The sequence below is a fragment of the Gopherus evgoodei genome, chromosome 2, assembly GCF_007399415.2.
Source record: "Gopherus evgoodei ecotype Sinaloan lineage chromosome 2, rGopEvg1_v1.p, whole genome shotgun sequence".
NCBI classification, from domain to species: Eukaryota; Metazoa; Chordata; order Testudines; family Testudinidae; genus Gopherus; species Gopherus evgoodei.
The window spans coordinates 8,463,604-8,482,396 of NC_044323.1; the positions used below are offsets into that span (position 1 = coordinate 8,463,604).

At 45.3% G+C, this 18,793-nt stretch overlaps 1 protein-coding gene across 10 annotated transcripts in view; it reads right to left on the bottom strand.

Annotated features, from left to right (window-relative positions):
* Positions 1-18,793, bottom strand: part of ADCYAP1R1 (ADCYAP receptor type I) — a 204,523-nt gene that overhangs the window by 119,167 nt on the left and 66,563 nt on the right. For all 10 annotated transcript variants that reach the window (XM_030549961.1, XM_030549955.1, XM_030549959.1 and 7 more), the window contains exon 3: positions 2,601-2,706. In XM_030549961.1, the coding sequence (XP_030405821.1) occupies positions 2,601-2,706 (106 nt within the window). The remainder of the gene's footprint in view (positions 1-2,600; positions 2,707-18,793) is intronic.

The window sequence follows — 18,793 nt, forward strand, 5'->3', positions numbered from 1 at the left end:
CTTGGAACAGACGGGAGTGTTTGGCTCAGCAAAAGAGGGTGCTGGAGTCCCGAGCTGTCAGGGAAAACAGGAGCAGAGGTAGTCTTGGCACATCAGTTGGCAGCTCCCAGGGGGGGTTCTGTGATCCAACCCGTCACAGGTGTGTCTGCAGGGAGAGTAAGAAAACACTGCCCTCCCCCCCAGCATTAATCAAGCTGGCACAGGTAACCGTGGTGGGCTAGCTACCCAAGAACAAGCCTGCTGGGGATTCTGGGTATGTACTCAGCTTGCTAGCCACCACCAGGGGCCATGCTCACCATGCCTTCGGTGCTATTGTTACCTGCACCAGCTAGATTAGAAGCGAGTGCAGATATGCTGAGCATAAAACAATCCTGGCATCATTTGCAGTGGAGATCAGGCCTACATGTGGAACTGAGGGTGTGAGGCCAAGCTTGTGTAGACATACCCACGGTAGCTCTCCTCGAACAAGCATACTAAAAATAGCAGTGTAGCGAGGGCTACGGGGTGGTGGCTCAGGCTAGTCACCCAGGACCCAGGGGGTCCAGGCAGGTATGGACTCATGTGCCTACATTGCTATTTGCAGAGAGCCAGCTTGAGCCAGGCTAGCGTAATTGTGACCCCTAGAGTCACAATTCCTCCCCTGGCTCCCAAATGGGGCAGACGGAAGGTGGCAAAGTAAGTTACACACACACACACACAGAGTTCGTGAAGGAATTTACTCCACACTGGGTGCCAGTGGCCATTCCCACTCACTGCCTTCCTCCTCCCACTGCACTCAGGTTGTTCGGGTGAGTCGCTCCAGCTCTTCCTATGCCCCCTAATTGGAGTCACAAACTGAGCAAGGCCAATCAGGGGACAACAAAAGATCTCATTCTCCCCAGTGCTGCTGAGGATGAGCTGGGGGGATCTCACCTGTGGTGATTTCCATGAAAGATGCTTAAGGAAGGAGAAAGGGGGGAGTTGGGCCCCGTTGCCAAGGCACTTGTAAGGCAGAGAGAAAGGCCATGCAGGCAGGGGTTGCTTCCCTCCCATGTCAGGGATGGATTCGCCAGATGCAAAGTCCAGGAGAAGTAGAGTTTGTGGCATTGGCTTCAGTTGTAACTCTGCCTGGGGGCACGGCCTGATATGCTGGTCTGTACGTTCAAGGATCTGAGAGTCAGGATCCAGGAACCAGGGGCAACTGGATGAAATTATCTGGCCTGTGCTGGTCAGGAGGTGAGACCAGCTGATCCAACGGCCCCTAAGCTCTCTGAATTCCTGAATCCAAACAACAGCCAATTGGCTCATTGTTAATAAAAGGTAACAAGAGTCACAATCAGCTGCTGCTATAGCTCTGCAGGGGAGCAAAAGATTCTCCCCCTTGCCCACATTAATGATTCAGAGGCTCATCTGCCAGCGAAGGGGCCGCCCTCAGAAACAACGAGAGAAGCCTGTGAGTAAAAGGAAAGGCCTGACCTGTGCACTCTCCCTGGTTCCATCAAACCATTTGATTCATTCGCGAGGCGCTGGACAGCAGGGTCCAGCCGCTGCTTCGTGAGCCAGTTTGCAAGCCTCTAGTGTGGTTACTTTGCATTGTGCTCCTGGCAGATTTCTGCCCACAAAGCCATCTGAACCGACCATGGGAGGAGCACCCTCACTTTAGGGCATACTCTGGTGGAACAGAGTCGACACAGAGGCTCCTGCATCCTCCCGCTTGCTTCCAGGATGGAAAATATGGCCAGGCAGAGGCGGCACAATCAGGATTTCACCATGTTCCCCAGTTTGGCCAATTTTGTGCTGCCTTTATACTCCTCCACCCCAAATTCCACCACCAGGAGTTTGGCTGGAGCCCTAGAATTGATGCCTGGCTTCCAGTAATGCTCCACTGGTGACTTGCTTTACAACTTCAGATGAGTCATGGAGGGCCTGACTTTCAGAGGTGCTGAGAATCCACAGCTCCCACTGAAGTCAATGAGAAGGAGACAGTGCTCAGCACCTCTGCATTGCAGGATCTGCATCTCTCTGACCCTCAGTTTTTCTGTCTGTGGCTCTGAGGTAGTGGGAGGATTCTGTCTATCAATCTGGCACTCATCACAGTAGCATATGATTAATGTCTGTAAAGCACTTTTGAGGTCCTTTGATCTGGTGCTCCACTGATGCAAATTATTACTGAAATGAAGACAGAAACATAGGAACTGCCATTCCAGAACACACCGATGCTCCCGTATACAATTTCCAACAGTGGCTGATGTCAGATGCTCCAAATGAAGGTGTAAAACCCCATGGAGCCTGACCCAGTCAATGCCTATTGAAAAGTCTTTCCAGTGACTTCTATGGGCTCTGGATCAGTCCCATAAATATACCTTATTGTGTCATCCTGTACTATGGAAGGAAGTATATTCCTGACCTTGGCTGGTCATCAGCATTTGCCCTGAAGCATGACAGTTAATTGCTCTTATAATGTTTATCCTAGCTAATTTAAATTTAATTGCTAAATCATATTCTAGTAATCCTTTGGCATCAATATTCTGTGTGTCACATGGCAGATCACACATGTAATAAGAGGGAAACTCTGGAAGGCATTCATTCAACATACATATCCATCCCAGACTGGAACTTACCTGGGGAAGACTCATTCCATGGATTGAGGGCACTTGCTCTCTTGATTTTCTCCAGACAGGCCTCCTGCTCCTTTCTGATGATGCAGTCTGAGTGCGTCGCTGCAACCTGAAAGGCAGAAAGCAGAACAATTACAAATACAGCAGTCTATTGAACTCATGGGAAAACCAGTAAATCTTGTGATCATCCTCTTGGGGGGAAAACAGCCCTGGAAGGTGAAATAAATGCACTGTAAACTCACTGTCCAGTGCACAAGACCTAAAGCTAAACAATAGGATTACAATGGAGATTAATTATTGCAAGGAATATCACTGGTTTTATTTTTCCTGCTATCCACTTCTAATACACTGCTTTTATGGAGTCTGAAGCCATAGGAGAAGGATCATCAAGTGGTTAAATCATTGAATGGGGACTCAGAAGCCCTAGGATCAGTTCCTAGTATTACCATTTACTCTTGTGTAACCTTGGGCATGTCACTGAATCTACCTCTTTCGTCTAGTTTTCAGCCAGGTAAACACTTTTGTAAGCAGAGTCAGGATGAGCTCTACCCTGACATCTGGTGGTGAATTATGGCAAGTGTGGAAAAGAACTTAGGGGGCTGATCTTGTTTGCATAGGCAAACCCACTCTGCCTAGCATGAGCCCACGGCAGCCCAAAATGGTCACTTTGACAGCTGTGAGATCCCCAAGTTCTCGGTTATTGAGGTAGGAGGAATAAAGTATTGCTACCCTGATTATGTTGAAGGACTATGAGACTGTTTTATGACAGAGGATCTCACCATCAACTAAGTATCACTTGCTAGACAAGGGACAGGGGTTCCAAAACCCAGTGAATTGGGAGAGGTTGGGGATAGATGTGTGTATCTGATGGTATGGGCCCCTTTTTAAGGCCTGGCATACCAATAGCATCTTCTCCTCTCTCCACTTTTGAATAGCAGAGCTAAATTTGATTCCACTAGGAGTCTTGCTAGAGGCTGCTGAGCTGAATTCACTTTGGGCCAATGGTGCACCAGCACTGGGGCTCCCCTACCACAAGGTGAAATCATGAAGAGCTGAAACCACTAAAAGAGCTAAAATTACTGAGCTGAGATCACTGAGTGCCGTGTTAACTAGTGGGGGAGCCTGAAGATATATTGCTAAGTGCCTGGCAGAGCACAGCAGTTTGCGGGACAGTTGGAGTGGAGTGGAGCAGTTTGCGGGGACAGCGGGAGTGGTTCATGGGACGGCTGGTAGAGTGGAGCAGCTGGCGGAGCAGAGCAGCTTGTGGGACGGTTGGAGCGGCCCACGGAACAGCAAGTGGAGCAGAGTGGAGCAGTTTGTGGGGGTGTCTGGAGCGGCTCACGGGATGGATGGAGGAACGGAGCGGCTGGTGGAGCGGAGCCATTCGTGGTGAAGGCTGCAGCAGAACTCGATGGAGAGGCGGGGCAGTCGGCCTCAGCCCACGTAAGGTGCCCCTTAACACCCTGTGTGCCCAGGCTGGGTGGGGGGGTGGGGGGGGTTAATACTCTGCAGATAAACTTTTGAACTCTGGGGTGGCACTGACCAGGGACAGAGACTTTTGAGTTGTTGGACTTTGAGGTGATTGGACTTACCCTAAGGGGAAAAGGACGTTGCCAAAACATACTTGGGTCTTTTGCTCATGATTTGTGTTAGGAGTCCTGTTTGTGGTGTTTCCCCAATGTAATGCCGCATTGTTTCCCTCCTTTATTAAAAGGATTTTGCTACACACAGACTCCGTGCTTGCGAGAGGGGAAGTATTGCCTCTCAGAGGTGCCTGGAGGGGGGGTGATATGTAATTGTCCCAGGTCACTGGGTTGGGGCTCGAGCCAGTTTTGCATTGTGCTGTTGAAACGGAACCCCTGGATACTGAACCCGGCCCTTGTTGCTGCCAACTCAGAGGGACAGAAAGGTTACACTTTTGTGGCTGTGCAGCCCATGTTTCCTCCTTTCCTCTCTTCTCCCATGGCTACAAGATGGTTTTACAGCCAAAATGAAATGCAATCCCAGCTAAACTGAGCTGTGTTGATCAAATCTCTCCTGGTACTAGCCACTGTCTTTATATCTCTACAGGAGTCCACGGTAGGACACACTCCAAAGGAAGAGAGAAAAGGAAGTCACCTGTGGTTTGTATATGCAGGGTGGTAATGCAGAGTACAAGGGTGTGATTTCTAAAGCGTATTAACATGTTGGGCATTAATTGGTCCTGTTAGAGGGCTTTCCCTTCACCCCCTCCTCTGGTTCTTGTCACGCAGACAGAAAGCAGAAGACCAGAAGTCCGAAGTGCAGGCAATGCGATGTTTATTGGGGTTAGTTCCGAGCAAGCATGTCCATAGCTCTACACGCTGGCAGAGTCTGTTTCCCAGTGTTCCTTTCCCAGTTCTGACGCCGCACAGCCTTGCCTGTTTCCCCCATTCCCAGTTCTGATACCGCAGAGCCTTGCCTGCGTCCCAATTCCCCCTTCTTAGCAGGGCCAAATATACCTGCAGAGCATGCGCCCAGTCCCATGCCTTTTGTACCCCATGGGAGGGGTGAGGAGTGAGGTTGTGCTACGGTCAGGGACAGGCATTTCTTTGGTCTTTTAGTGTTTTATACCTTCCTCCCGCCCCCATTCCTCTTTGCTCTTCCCGCCTGATTGCTTGACCATGCCTTGAGATGGGGTTGAGGCAGCCTTAAAGTGTGCTCATATATATTACATTCCCACCATGCCCTGTAACACTTTAACTGCTCTATCCCTTATCTCTTCCCATTGTACTCACAAACCATCGGCCAGGCAGAAGCAACACACACAGTGTCTTTGTTCTTTGTTCACACATCTTACTAAGGATATAAGGGTATCAAAGGTCAACCCCAAAATTCTATCCCAGGCTGACAAACAGGCTTATATGCTAACAGGTCCATGTAGACCCTGCTGGTAAGAACTAAAAGTTCCCTAGTAGGTTTTAACAGTGGTAAGTGACCGAGAGGTGACTTGCCAAGGTCACTCAGCACACCAGGGACAAAGCTGAGCAGAGAACCCAGGTCTCTTTTTCTTTTACTCATCTAAAAGAAGCAGGGAGAGATAAAAAAGCATCTTTTAAAAAGTGGAAGTCAAATCCTAGTGAAGTAAATAGAAAGGAGCATAAACACTGCCAAATTAAGTGTAAAAATGTAATAAGAAAAGCCAAAAAGGAGTTTGAAGAACAGCTAGCCAAAAACTCAAAAGGTAATAACAAAATGTTTTTTAAGTATATCAGAAGCAGAAGCCTGCTAAACAACCAGTGGGGGCCCTGGACGACCGAGATACAAAAGGAGGGCTTAAAGACGATAAAGTCATTGCGGAGAAACTAAACAAATTCTTTTCTTCAGTCTTCACGTCCGAGGATGTTAGGGAGATTCCCAAACCTGAGCCGTCCTTTGTAGGTGACAAATCTGAGGAATTGTCACAGATTAAAGTGTCACTAGAGAAGGTTTTGGAATTAACTGATAAACTTAACAGTAACAAGTCACTGGGACCAGATGGCATTCACCCAAGGGTTCTAAAAGAACTCAAATTTGAAATTGCGGAACTATTAACTATGGTTTGTAACCTGTCCTTTAAATAGGCTTCTGTACCCAATGACTGGAAGATAGATAGTGGAATGTCAATATTTAAAAAGGGCTCTTGAGGTGATCCTGGCAATTACTGACCAATAAGCCTAACACCGGGCAAATTAGTTGAAACAATAGTAAAGAATAAAATTGTCAGACACATAAAAGAATATAAATTGTTGGGCAAAAGTCAACATGGTTTCTGTAAAGGGATATCATGTCTTACTAAGCTATTAGAGTTCTTTGAAGGGGTTAACAAACATGTGGACAAGGGGAATACAGTGGACACAGTGTACTTAGATTTCCAGAAAGCCTTTGACAAGGTCCTTCACCAAAGGCTCTTATGTAAATTAAGTTGTCATGGGATAAGAGGGAAGATCCTTTCATGGATTGAGAACTGGTTAAAAAACAGGGAACAAAGTGTAGGAATAAATGGTAAATGTTCAGAATGGAGAGGGGTAACTAGTGGTGTTCCCCAAGGGTCAGGACTAGAACCAATCCTATTCAACTTATTCATAAATGATCTTGAGAAAGGGGTAAACACTGAGGTGGCAAAGTTTGCAGATGATACTAAACTGCTCAAGATAGTTAAGACCAAAGCAGACTGTGAAGAACTTTAAAAAGATCTCACAAAACTAAATGATTGGGCAACAAAATGGCAAATGAAATTGAATGTGGATAAATGTAAAGTAATGCACATTGGAAAAAATAACCCCAACTATACATACAATATGATGAGGGCTAATTTAGCTACAACTAATCAAGAAAGAGATTTTTGAGTCATCGTGGATAGTTCTCTGAAGACGGCAAGGCAGTGTGAAGTGGCAGTCAAAAAAGGAAACAGTTTGTTCAGAATCATACAAAAATGGATAGAGAATACGATGGAGAATATCTTATTGCCCTTATATAAATCCATGTTACGCCCACATCTCGAATACTGCATACAGATGTGGTCTCCTCATCTCAAAAGAGATATACTGGCATAAGAAAAGGTTCAGAGAAGGGCAATGAAAATGATGAGGGGGTTGGAACGGTTCCATACTAGGAGAGATTGAAGAGGTTAGGACTTTTCAGCTTGGAAAAGAGGAGACTAAGAGAGGATATGATAGAAGTATATAAAATCATGAGTGATGTGGAGAAAGTGAATAAGGAAAAGTTATTTACTTGTTCCCATAATATAAGAACTAGGGGCCACCAAAAGAAATGAATGGGCGGCAGGTTTAAACCAAATAAAAGGAAGTTCTTCTTCACACAGCGCACAGTCAACCTGTGGAACTCCTTGCCTGAGGAGGCTGTGAAGGCTAGGACTATAACAGGTCTTAAAAGAGAACTAGATAAATTCATGGAGGTTAAGTCCATTAATGGCTATTAGCCAGGATGGGTAAGGAATGGTGTCCCAAGCCTCTGTTTGTAAGAGGGTGGAGATGGATAGCAGGAGAGAGATCACTTGATCATTACCTGTTAGGTTCACTCCCTCTGGGACACCTGGCATTGGCCACTGTCGGTATACAGGATACTGGGTTGAATGGACCTTTGGTCTGACCTAGTATGACTGTTCTTATGTTCTTATGTCTGAGCCCCAGTGCAGTACGCTATCCCCTAGAACACACTGCCTTTCTAAGGAACACAGCCTTCACTTTAAGAAAATTAAACAGTGTTTGGGATGCACTTCAAAAGAGGTGTCCGTGTTTAAATGAGTTATACTGAGATGGGCTATATCATCTAATCCTGTTTCCAGGCTGAGAATTTCCCGGCAGGTCCCTGGAAATCACAGATTAAGGCCAGCATGCATGACATTTCTCAGATCACCGTATGCCACTAATGCATAGGGATGCTATGTCCCTAGCCTCCCAAGAATGACCAAGCAGCACCACAAAATGTGCATGAGTTTCCCAGGTGTAACTTCGGTCTCTTTCAAGGTGCAACAAACCTTATGGATTCTCTGAGTGTTCCATGAGAGGGCTGGGCACTTCAGGGCAGAAGTTTGGCAAAAATCCAGGGTGGGGAGTGTGTTGGGGTCACCCTGCAAGTAGTAACCTCAGTTGATGGAGACCCTGGTGAGGCTCCTGTGTTGTTGGCAGGCTGCTGGGGTCAGAACGCTGAACCAGGGCTGCAGAGCTCTGAACCAGATGCTCAGGGAACTGTTTTTGTCCACTGGCTGTTGGTTTCCAATCTGTGAGCATTTAAGGCACATAGGGCTACAGGCAGTGATACACCGCTGCACTGCTGAGGGTCGAACACCCAAAATGTGACACAAGGGTCACAACCTTCTCTGATCTCATCTCTTTTGCCTTGAGGTTATTTGTGCTCCCAGACAGACTGGTTGCAGTTTCCCTGAAAACACCAGTGATACCTGCAGTTCTGGCACACACTGATGGATATCACGAAACCTAGAAGCCAGGCAGGCAGCACGAGAAAGATAAATGAATTTTTAGAACCAAAACCCAGAAATCCCAGAGAACCAAGCAACTGGGACTCCTCAAGCTTCTAGGGAGGCAGGCAAATTTTTGTTTAGTATGCAATGAACTAAAAATTAATCAAGTAAAAGGAGTATGAAACCTGAACTGGTGATGCTGAAGACAAATAAATGTAGACTGATGGCTTTAAAAACAGATGCTGGCTATTTAACTTTGAAGAAATAAGATAAAAGACACATGTTGCTACGATGGCAAAATGGCCCAGTGGATAGTGTATTGAATCCTGACTCTGGTAATCTGGGCTCTATCCCCAATTCTGGTAGCTGCATACTGGGCAACCTTTGGCAAGTCACTTTGTCTCTACTCCTCAGTTTCCCTAACTAATAGATAGTCATATTGACTTTCCTTCATAAAGCACGATGAGAGATATAGGAATTATTAAAAGCACTTTAGAGACATGGAACACATTCATGCTATTTTTGAGCCTTCATTTGTAAAGATAAGTGATAAGTTCTGGGTACTCCTCTGTGTTTCTATAGTGCCTAGCACAGGAAGAAGCCCTGCTCTTCATAGGTCCCAAGGTATTACAAATTAAATCATCAGCATTGCTAAATGGCATCAAATAAGCAAATGTAAGGCGGGCTTGTGCCACAAAGACATGGCCTGTAGTCAGGGGCAGTACATTGCTGAGCTGCTCGAAAGGATCCCGGTGAAGGAACTGCGGCTCAGTCAGTAACAATCCGCTCACTAAACCCCTTTGCTCAAGGGAGCTGATGCTTTGTTGCTGGCTTATTCCACAAACAAATTATGACACCTCCTCTCCTCCTGCTCTAGGTTAGCTGCATCAGCCAATGCTCTGGGGGGAATGGTGCCATGGCTTCTGCACATCAACCCTCCCCAGCTCCGGAGGGTGTAATAGTGGATATGGAGTAGCAGATACCCATCATTGTTTACTTCTGCACACTGGGGCCCCAAGGTCTAGCTAGCCCATGCACAGGTGTAAGGAGGGTACCCCTGAGCCAGTGAGATGTCCATGGACCAATCTAGCTACGGAATCAGGTGGAGACTGGTAGCAAAAGATATCCAATCCCACTCATCAGGGTGAAGAACTCTAGAACACTGAAGAACTCTAGAAATTAAAATGACCCAGTGCCACATTTGTAGCCATTGATCAACACTTATTTTAGAAAAAAAGATGAATGGAAAGCAATAATAATAATTTTGCCGATCACAAGTAGAAATCAAAAAAGCTCTTCATAGCGTATTAATGGATTTCAGAAGTCTCAGTGTGCCCCCACTGAAGAACTGGTTCAGAGACAAAAAACAATGAGGATTTCCCCCCAAAGTATAGAATTTATGGCTAGAAATGCTGGTATAAAAATAGAATATTCCTTTCAATGGACATTCTATGGGTCGATCCCGCAAACACTTAAGAATTTTATTCACATGAGTAAATTGAATGTGACTACCCGAGTAAGTAAAAGTTACTCACGTGCTTAAGAGTTTGCTGGATCAGGACTTATATTTGTAAAAGCAAAGTCCCGATGTAACAGGAATTGGTACAATACCCTTGGTACGTTCATTGCAACAAAGGAATGATTTAAAAACAGTTATACAATAGCATTAGCTTTCTTTCCCCTTTGATCTCTGTATTTCCTATCTATAAGGGCCTGAGTCAAAGATTACTGAATCGAATTGGAACCTTTCCACCTACTTCAATAGTATTTAGATCAGGCAGTGAGGGAGAGACAGAGACTGTGTATATGAACATAGTTGAGCCCTTTGGAAACAAAGTCATCTACATCAAAAAACTATAAAGATGAAATGGAGTCTGATTCATCTCTGGTACAAGGCTATCATCTTCAGTGATGTTACACTAGGGATGAGTTTAATCCATTCGGTTTATTTTATCATTGACGTCATACTGAATTACATTTTTTTACTATCTCTATTCTGATTCTCATTTTTTAAAAAGCCAACTCACCAAAACGATGAATACGCATGAGGGAATTACAGAAAGGAAGCTTGTTTGCAATGGAAACAATGTTACTAGCTTTCATCCCCATTTCTAACAAGCAGCAATTGGTCCAGCCAAAGCCTGGAGTTGTCGATCATTTCTCAGCCTACTTGTGGGGATGCTCAGGAATTATCTCTGATCAGATAGATTTTCTTGGTGCTGATTTATGCCATTACTGCTTCCTACAACATTGGCCTGACAACTCAATACATTGTTTGCTCCATAAAGGCCACACGTTGTCATTTGATTGTGCTTTTGTCAGTTGGCCTAAATGGAGACCAAACGACTGTAATTTCAAAACACTTCACACAAAGTTAAAGAGGAAAGTCGTTAGAAAGCTATTCAAAGCAAGTCACAAGAACACAATTGATGGAATATTTTTTGACACTCGGTTTAAAAGAAATTGCACCAAAATGACAGAGCCAGCTGGCAAGACAGATCATTGATCCCTTTCAATGGGTTAATGTGTATGTAAGATGTGGTTACCTTCTGAAGCTGAATGACTCCCTGGGAGATGCATGTCTATCTGCACACTAGAAAACAGCTGCAGTATAATCACGCATAATTCACTTAATGGATGCCTTCTGAAGCAGTAACTCTGGATAAAGAGGCGAATTATGCAACCAGCAGTACCTTCTATTTCTTGAGTTTGGCATATGCAGCCTTTCCTTTTCTGGAGAAGACAATTATCAAATCTGTCTGTGAGCGTGAGTGACATGAGGCAGGTATTCTCTGTGCCATCTCTGGGGTACATAGGAATTACCATTCCAAATTAGACCCAGGGTACATCTTTGGGGGTCCCCTGGCTGCAATAGCAGCCAATACCAGCTGCTTTAGAGGAAGGTTCTTGAATCCCTGTCTTCAATGACTATGCAATTACACCTCTACCTCGATATAACGCTGTCCTTGGGAGCCAAAAAATCTTATCGCGATATAGGTGAAACCGCGTTATATTGAACTTGCTTTGATCCACCAGGCTGCGCAACCCCACCCCCCCAGAGCACTGCTTTATATCCAAATTCGTGTTATATCAGGTGGCGTTATATCGAGGTATCGGTGTACCTGCTATCCGGGGATGTGTCTTACTAACCTCGGCTCTTCGAGGTTGTGATGTATACCCTAAAACACGAGGCCATCTGTTCAACTCTCTCATTTTTAATCTTATTCTGTATTACTGTGGATCTCATTATCCATTTCAATATCTAGCCCTTCCTAAATCCAGTTAAACCCATTCTGCTGTGACCCTACCCCTACTCTGGTCCTTTATGCCAGGTAAAAAACTACTAACCCCCTGATTTGGGCTGAAGGGGTGGGGAAAGATTCCTCCAGCGCAGGCATTGTAGAGACAAATGCAGGTTGCTTTCGAACAAGCCCTTGCTAACCTTGTTGTAGGGAGCACCCTGGAACATGTGGAGGGTTGGACCATGGATCTGTGAAGAACTTGGATGGTGTTGCCACCAGTAGGGCAGTCCAGGGAGGCTGCTGTAATGTCATCAGGCCACCAAGGCTGTTTAAATTAACTCAGTGGCTGATCAGGGGATGCAGGAATGTCGTTTAAAACCCCCTTAGCTCCTCCTCCCCATGGTCTGCACGTTCTGTGCTAGTGCCTCTGGGGGTCTGTCTGCACTGGAATTATGGGGTATGATTACAGCTCATGGAAACATACCCACGGTAGCTTTCATCTAGCTAGCACTGGTGCTGAAGCAGTGACACTGCGGCAGCATCACTGGGGATCCCCTTTCAGATCCCCAAGCGGCCAGTTTGCTGCCTGTGTAGCCCCTGAACTCTGGCAGAGCTCATGAGTGGCTGAATGTGGGAACCATGCCAAAATAACCTTGAAGGATATTAGCATTCTAAAGCAGAGCAAATCCACCCGTGTGCAAACCTAATTCTCCAGACGTACATTTGGAAATAACGTGTCTCTTGAGACTTTCGACTTGTGGCTTTGCTCAACTCTTCATTTGTTTGCAAAGCAAAGTACTGTTCTTACCCATTATATATGTGACCATTTACACTTAATTAAACTTAAATAAAACCCAATGGAAATATTTCAGGTGGGAAATGCCCTTTGTTTAGAATCTCAGCAAGAACTCACCATTCAGTGGGGTCATGACTCGCTCTCAAGCTTGCCAGGGTACAGAACCCCTATCAGGAGTCTGATTTGTCTTCTGTACCCCCAAGTTTCACCTCACTTGAAAACTACTTGCTTACAAAATCAGATATAAAAATACTAAAGCATCACAGCTCACTAGTACTGAAAAATTGCTGCCTTTCTCACTTTGATGGTATAATTATAAAATAAATCAACAGGAATATAAATATTGTATTTACATTTCAGTGTATAGAGCAGGATAAACAAGTCATTGTGTGGAATTTTAGTTTGTACTGACTTTGCCAAGGGGTTTATGTAGCCTGTTGTAAAACTAGGAAAATCTCTAGATGAGTTGATGTACCCCCTGGAAGACCACTGGGTACCCCCAGGGGTACGTGTACCCCTGATTGAGAACCATTGATCTGAGTCACAATTAACAGAGGTGAGCAACAACTACCACTAGATGAGCCTGTAGAAACCCATCCAGGGAAAAAAGCTTTAATTAAATTAAATTAAAGTTATTTGCCCTCAACTTTACCAGATATCCTTACCCGGTTCTGACCCAGCGTCCTGCTAATGCTCTTATGTTCTCCGAAGGGGCTTCAACATTTAGGAGAATATATCGAATTGTGATTAGAAAGAAGGGTGCTTAAGAGTAGGGTCATAGCGTTTGCTATAATGGTGGCCATTCATAATGGCAGAACTTTTTAATGCTACCATTGTAAAATTCATGTGAGTTCATTTCAGAGCCAGAAGATACTGGTTCCCGTGTTGTGTCAAAGTGGGAAAAGGCTAATCTCTTAATGAATCCATTATTTGGAGGACTGAGGCCAGTAATCTGCAAACCAGCCTTCTCAATAAATCTCTCTCCATAGATTTGCCTCTGTCTCACAGCACATACTTGGGGTGAGAGGAACAAACCTATTCAGAAGCTTGTGGAGGAGGAGGCTGAATGGTGTGTCAGAGTAACAACACAATAAAACTGACCAGCTTGGAGACTAACCGAGGGAAAAGTAGAGGGTGAAGATCTGGAAAAGCTTCCCAATGATGAACAGTTAGAATGCAGAATAATAATAATGCTTCGAGGAAAGGGTGGCCCCCACCTCTGGAGATGTTTAATATTGGTCTGGAAAAAGCACATGGGGATGGAAATCTTGTTTCTCTACCCTGCTCAAGTACTGTTTGGGTGGAGCACACAGTAGGGGGTACAGTTGCCCCAGTGCCCAGACCGGGTGCCAGTTAGAGCTGCCCTGTGCAGCCATAACTTAGGCGGTGGAGAACAGGGCATAGTTCTGTCTCCTCATGCCCACTCCCTAACCCAACCTTCTATCCCCTACACATCTCTTCTTCCCCATAAACCAGGGGAGGAGAAGAGGTGTGGCTGGTTGAGCTGCCTACATCAGCTTTCTGCTGGCAGTGATTTCCTCTGTGCAGATGGGAATTCTCTCCTGGCCTCCCCTGGCTAGTTTTTGGGCTGCTTCCATGACACAACGTAGCCTTAGCTGACTGATGAGTCTAAATATACCAAAGGGACTAGTTATTTTAGCTGCTTGTCTTGAGATGCTTTAAAGTGGCCTATTTTTCAGTGAGTTGGATGCTTAGTATTTTCAGAAAGTCAGCCCCCTTCAAGGTTGCTCAGGTGGGGCCAAAAATGCTCACTAGCAGAGCTGGTCAGGAGTTATCTTTTCAAGTCACTTAAACATTGAATTGCATTTTCCTGTGGTGGCTGATTGCCTTATGGGCGATGAAGTTCAGGGTCCCACATTTCCCCATTCTCCTATGGGCTGGGCTCCCTGGCCAAGATTCCATTTTCCATGATGTAACATAGTCTATGCTCTGGCATGGTGCACCATGGGAGCCACCTGGTTGTTTGTGCTAACTACACAGGTTACAGTTCCCGTGAAGCGCCCATATGGAAATGCAGTTTAATGTGGAACTGACTCAACACAAAGTTGAATCACAGAATCATAGAATATCAGGGTTGGAAGGGACCTCAGGAGGTATCTAGTCCAACGCCCTGCTCAAAGCAGGACCAATCCCCAACTAAATCATCCCATAAAATGCCACGTTCAGTGATGCACAATTGTCTCAGTTACAACATGAGAGTTAACAGGTAAATTCTCAAGAACCAAGGCCCAGGTTTCACTTCATGAATCCCATCATGCACACAGGAAGATACTCTCTTGTACAATGACATCTGCTCAGTTACACCAGTGAAGATCTTACCCAGTTGAGAAGGATTCATGATAAATCCTATTTCTCCCATGTTATGCTCTCCTGCTGTTTTAAGTCTCAGTGAAAACAAAATGGAAGATACAGCTAAGCGTTAAGCCTGCCATCGAGACTTGGAGGTCTCAATACAGAATATAGTGGCATGGGGCTTTCCCCAAGGAGAACAGAGAGGGCAACTGGCACTGTTTGCCAAGCAGATGTCTGATTGACTGCAATGTACAGACATTTCGGCCTGATGATCTTCTGCTTATTTATACAAGAGACACTTTTTCAGTGTCAGAGGGGAAAATACCCCAACACCCCAAGTATGCAAAGCCATTAATCTACATTAACCATAGACGACTTGGGCCAAAATTGTCAACCTGGCTTCTTAAATTTAGGCTGCTCAAACTGCAGTTGCTTAGCATCTTCGAAAAAATCAGGCCACATTTATTTGGGAAGATAAATATAGATTCAAGAGCCTAGCTTTAGCTCCCCAGGTTTGAAAATTTTGGTCTGGCTTCCTATAAATGTCACTGGTGATCTTATATCTTCACAGATGCTCAGCTTCTGATATCTGCTGCAATCCACGATCCCTGCAGTCCTGCTGCATTACAAATCCCAGCAGGACAAGCCAAGTTTTGTTTCTATATCTAACCTTGACAGTCGCTGCATTAGCACCATGCAGCATGCTCTGTTTGACTGATCTTTCTTTTCATGCCAACTAGGCATTGATACAGAGCACTTCCTCTTGGAGGCTGAAGTAAGTGATGAAAGAACCTCAGAAAGTTTGGAGTTCAGGTTCAGCTAAAGTCGCCAAAGCATGGATGCTTGCCAAGAACCTGAATTATCCAAAACATCTGAGATGCCACCCCGCCTCCAACTCCCTATTCGTATCCCTTCCTTACAAATGACTTTGAAGCATGGCATTGGACTAGATGATCTCCTGAGGTCTCTTCCAACCCATATCTTCTACGAATCTATGATTCTACGACCCGGTTCACCTCTGCTCTTGTTGCCTTCTTGGTTATGGGGACAATAGTCAGCTACCATACTTTTCTGTCCCTCCCCCTGCATTCCGGGAGATGAAGACGTGTAAAACACTTCTCCTCCCTCTGGGTAGTTTCTAAGGAGAAGTCTGGGATCTCTTTCCTTCCTCCAAGACATTGTTTCTAGGGGGAGATCCAGGACCTTCATCCTCCCTGCTTTATGTGATAACAAAATTTAGAAGGTGAGGGCTACAGTCACAGTCCTCCATCCTCATTTCTCTCTGGGCTGCAGCTTAGTTATATAGCAAGAAGATGCAGGATGGCAGCGAGAGGGAAGGGGTGGAAGGGAGCATGCATTTTAATCTACTTGGTTCACCCATTCCTTATGCCAGCTGTGCAACCTGTCCCCACCTTACCTGTCATCTCTCGTTACCTATTGAGATGACGTCTCGTTCCTCCAATCAGCCCAGTATGCCGACTTCCATAGCACACTTGTTAAATGTTCCATCTTGGTGCTTTCTCCCATGCTGCCCTTCACGCTTGGGAGGGACTCACTGAAAAAATCTACAAAGCCACTCATAGGTGATGAAACCAGGGGTCCTGGGTGCTGCCGCCTCCCCACCCCCAGCTCAAAATGGCTTCCATTGTATACAGAGTTTACCGTTTGGTTCAATGACTCTTGTGCTCTCATTGCAAATTGTCCCAGCACCCCTGAACCAGCTCATTGGCCATCTTTGGCCCTTCCTTAAAAATGTCCCCTTCTATGAAGCCTACAAATTTACTAATCTCCTGCCATGGGTAATCTCCTGCCATGCTGTCATCCTGACTAATATTGTCTCATTGTTTGCCTGCACTCCCCTACCTGCCTAGGACCATCTGTTGTCTCTTCTCTTATACTTAGATTGTAAGCCCTTTGGAGCAGGGACAGTCTTTTCCTTTCCTGTGCAGCATCTAACACTATAGGGGCCAGGTCTGTGCTTGGGGCTCTTAGGGGCAACAATAACAAATTAACAATAATGCACATTCGGCCACCTGAATTCTGGATGCCAACTAAGTTATGGAGATAAATAAGGTGGATCCCTCTGTGACCAGAGAGATAATATTGCAGCTAAAGAAAGAATTTAAAGCATGAGCGGGGATGTACGATATTTTATATTAATCCTCATGGGTTGGTCCTAGGTGACGTTAATACATTTTTGACTGTCTTCTATCAGCTTTTCAAGGTTATTGTATTTAAATTATACGCAGTAAGCTTTTACCAGTGCAATTTTATAGGTATATTAAAAAAATCCCAAAACAAGCAGGGTATAAAAGTAAACACTGTACAAAAAATAAGGAATGAAGCAATAATACTGAAGATAGAGATTTCTTTATATTAATCATTATTCATTGTGATCCCTATAACGCATCACCATGGTATCAAATATACAGATCCAGATTGTCCCTGGTTCTAGCCAGGGTAGGAGGAGCATTCATGCACCCAGGACAAGAATCAGTCCTTGTTCCCGCTGATTAAATATATCAGTGGAAATTGGTCTTAAGCTATTGGTTTTATCTGCATATTAATAGCTTCATCATACAGGGACTGAGGGAGCAGGCAGTAGGCTGCGGCTGCAGCAAAAAAAACAACAGAAACTAATCAATAGTCAGTGGTTGGTAAACAACAGGGCAGGTCTACACTAGAAGAGCCACATCTGGTGAAGATGCTGACAGGAGAGAGCTCTCCCGTCATCATGATTCCTCCACCTCGGTGAGAGGAAGAAGCTTTGCCAGCCAGAGAGCATCTTCCACCGACACAACGCCAGTGTGGACAGCGTGTAGGTTACAGTCATTTGTGTTGCTCAAAAGGGTGTTTTTTCACACCTCTGAGCAATGTAAGTTAGATCAACTTGAGCAGTCGTGTAGACCTGCCCATAGCAACATGGATGTTATCAGGAGAGACATTATTGGCCTCAGTGTAGACATTTTATTCACAAAAACATCCCAAAGGAATCTCCTAGGCAGTTGCAGAAGAAACTGGATGAACAGAACAAGCGTGCTGATGTGCATTGAGAAGGGAAAGGGTAGGTAAACATAAAGATGAGGTCAGATTTTTTTAGCCTTCTTTTTAGCCTTTAGCGATGTTAGAAAACTTCTGGGATGGTTGTTTCTTCATGATGTGCTGCAATACGTTAGATCAGGGGTCGGCAACCTTCGGCATGTGGCCCATCAGAGTAATCTGCCGGCAGGCAGCGAGACATTTTGTTGACGTTGACCGTCCGCAGGCACGGCTCCCCGCAGCTCCCAGTGGCTGTGGTTTGCTGTTCCTGGCCAAAGGGAGCTGTGGGAAGCGGCGGCCAGCATGTTCACACTACCACACCCTCACCAGGCGCGCTTGCAGAGTTTTTTGTCAGTGCTGGGCATTGTGGGAAGTCTGAAAGCCAGCAACAGTCAATGTAAGCAACTCAGTGTCTACACTGGCACCGCGACAACCGAACTACATCAACCTAAGTGCTACACCTCTTGTGGAGCTGGAGGTATTCAGGCAGTGTAGCGGGCAAGTTATATTGGCAGGAGTGACATTGTAGTGTAGAACTTACAGAGTTAGGTTGACGTAAGCTGCCTTGCATTCACCTAACTCTGTAGTGTAGACTGGGCCTCAGCAGTTCCCAGATATGTATTTTGTGAGAGAAGTGTTGCTTCCTGTTACGAAATTGGGGACAAAGTGGGATTAAAGTGAAGCTGTTCACCTCCTGTCCAGAGAAACAAATAGAGGGCTTTGTTGAATTGGGCTATTTACTCTTGGGGCCTGCAGTTGTAACTACGCTGGGCAATTACATATGGCAGCAATATATTTCTTGATGGGCTTTACAGAGTTTGACTAATGCATCCCATACAACATCCCAGTCAAGCAAACAAGTGTT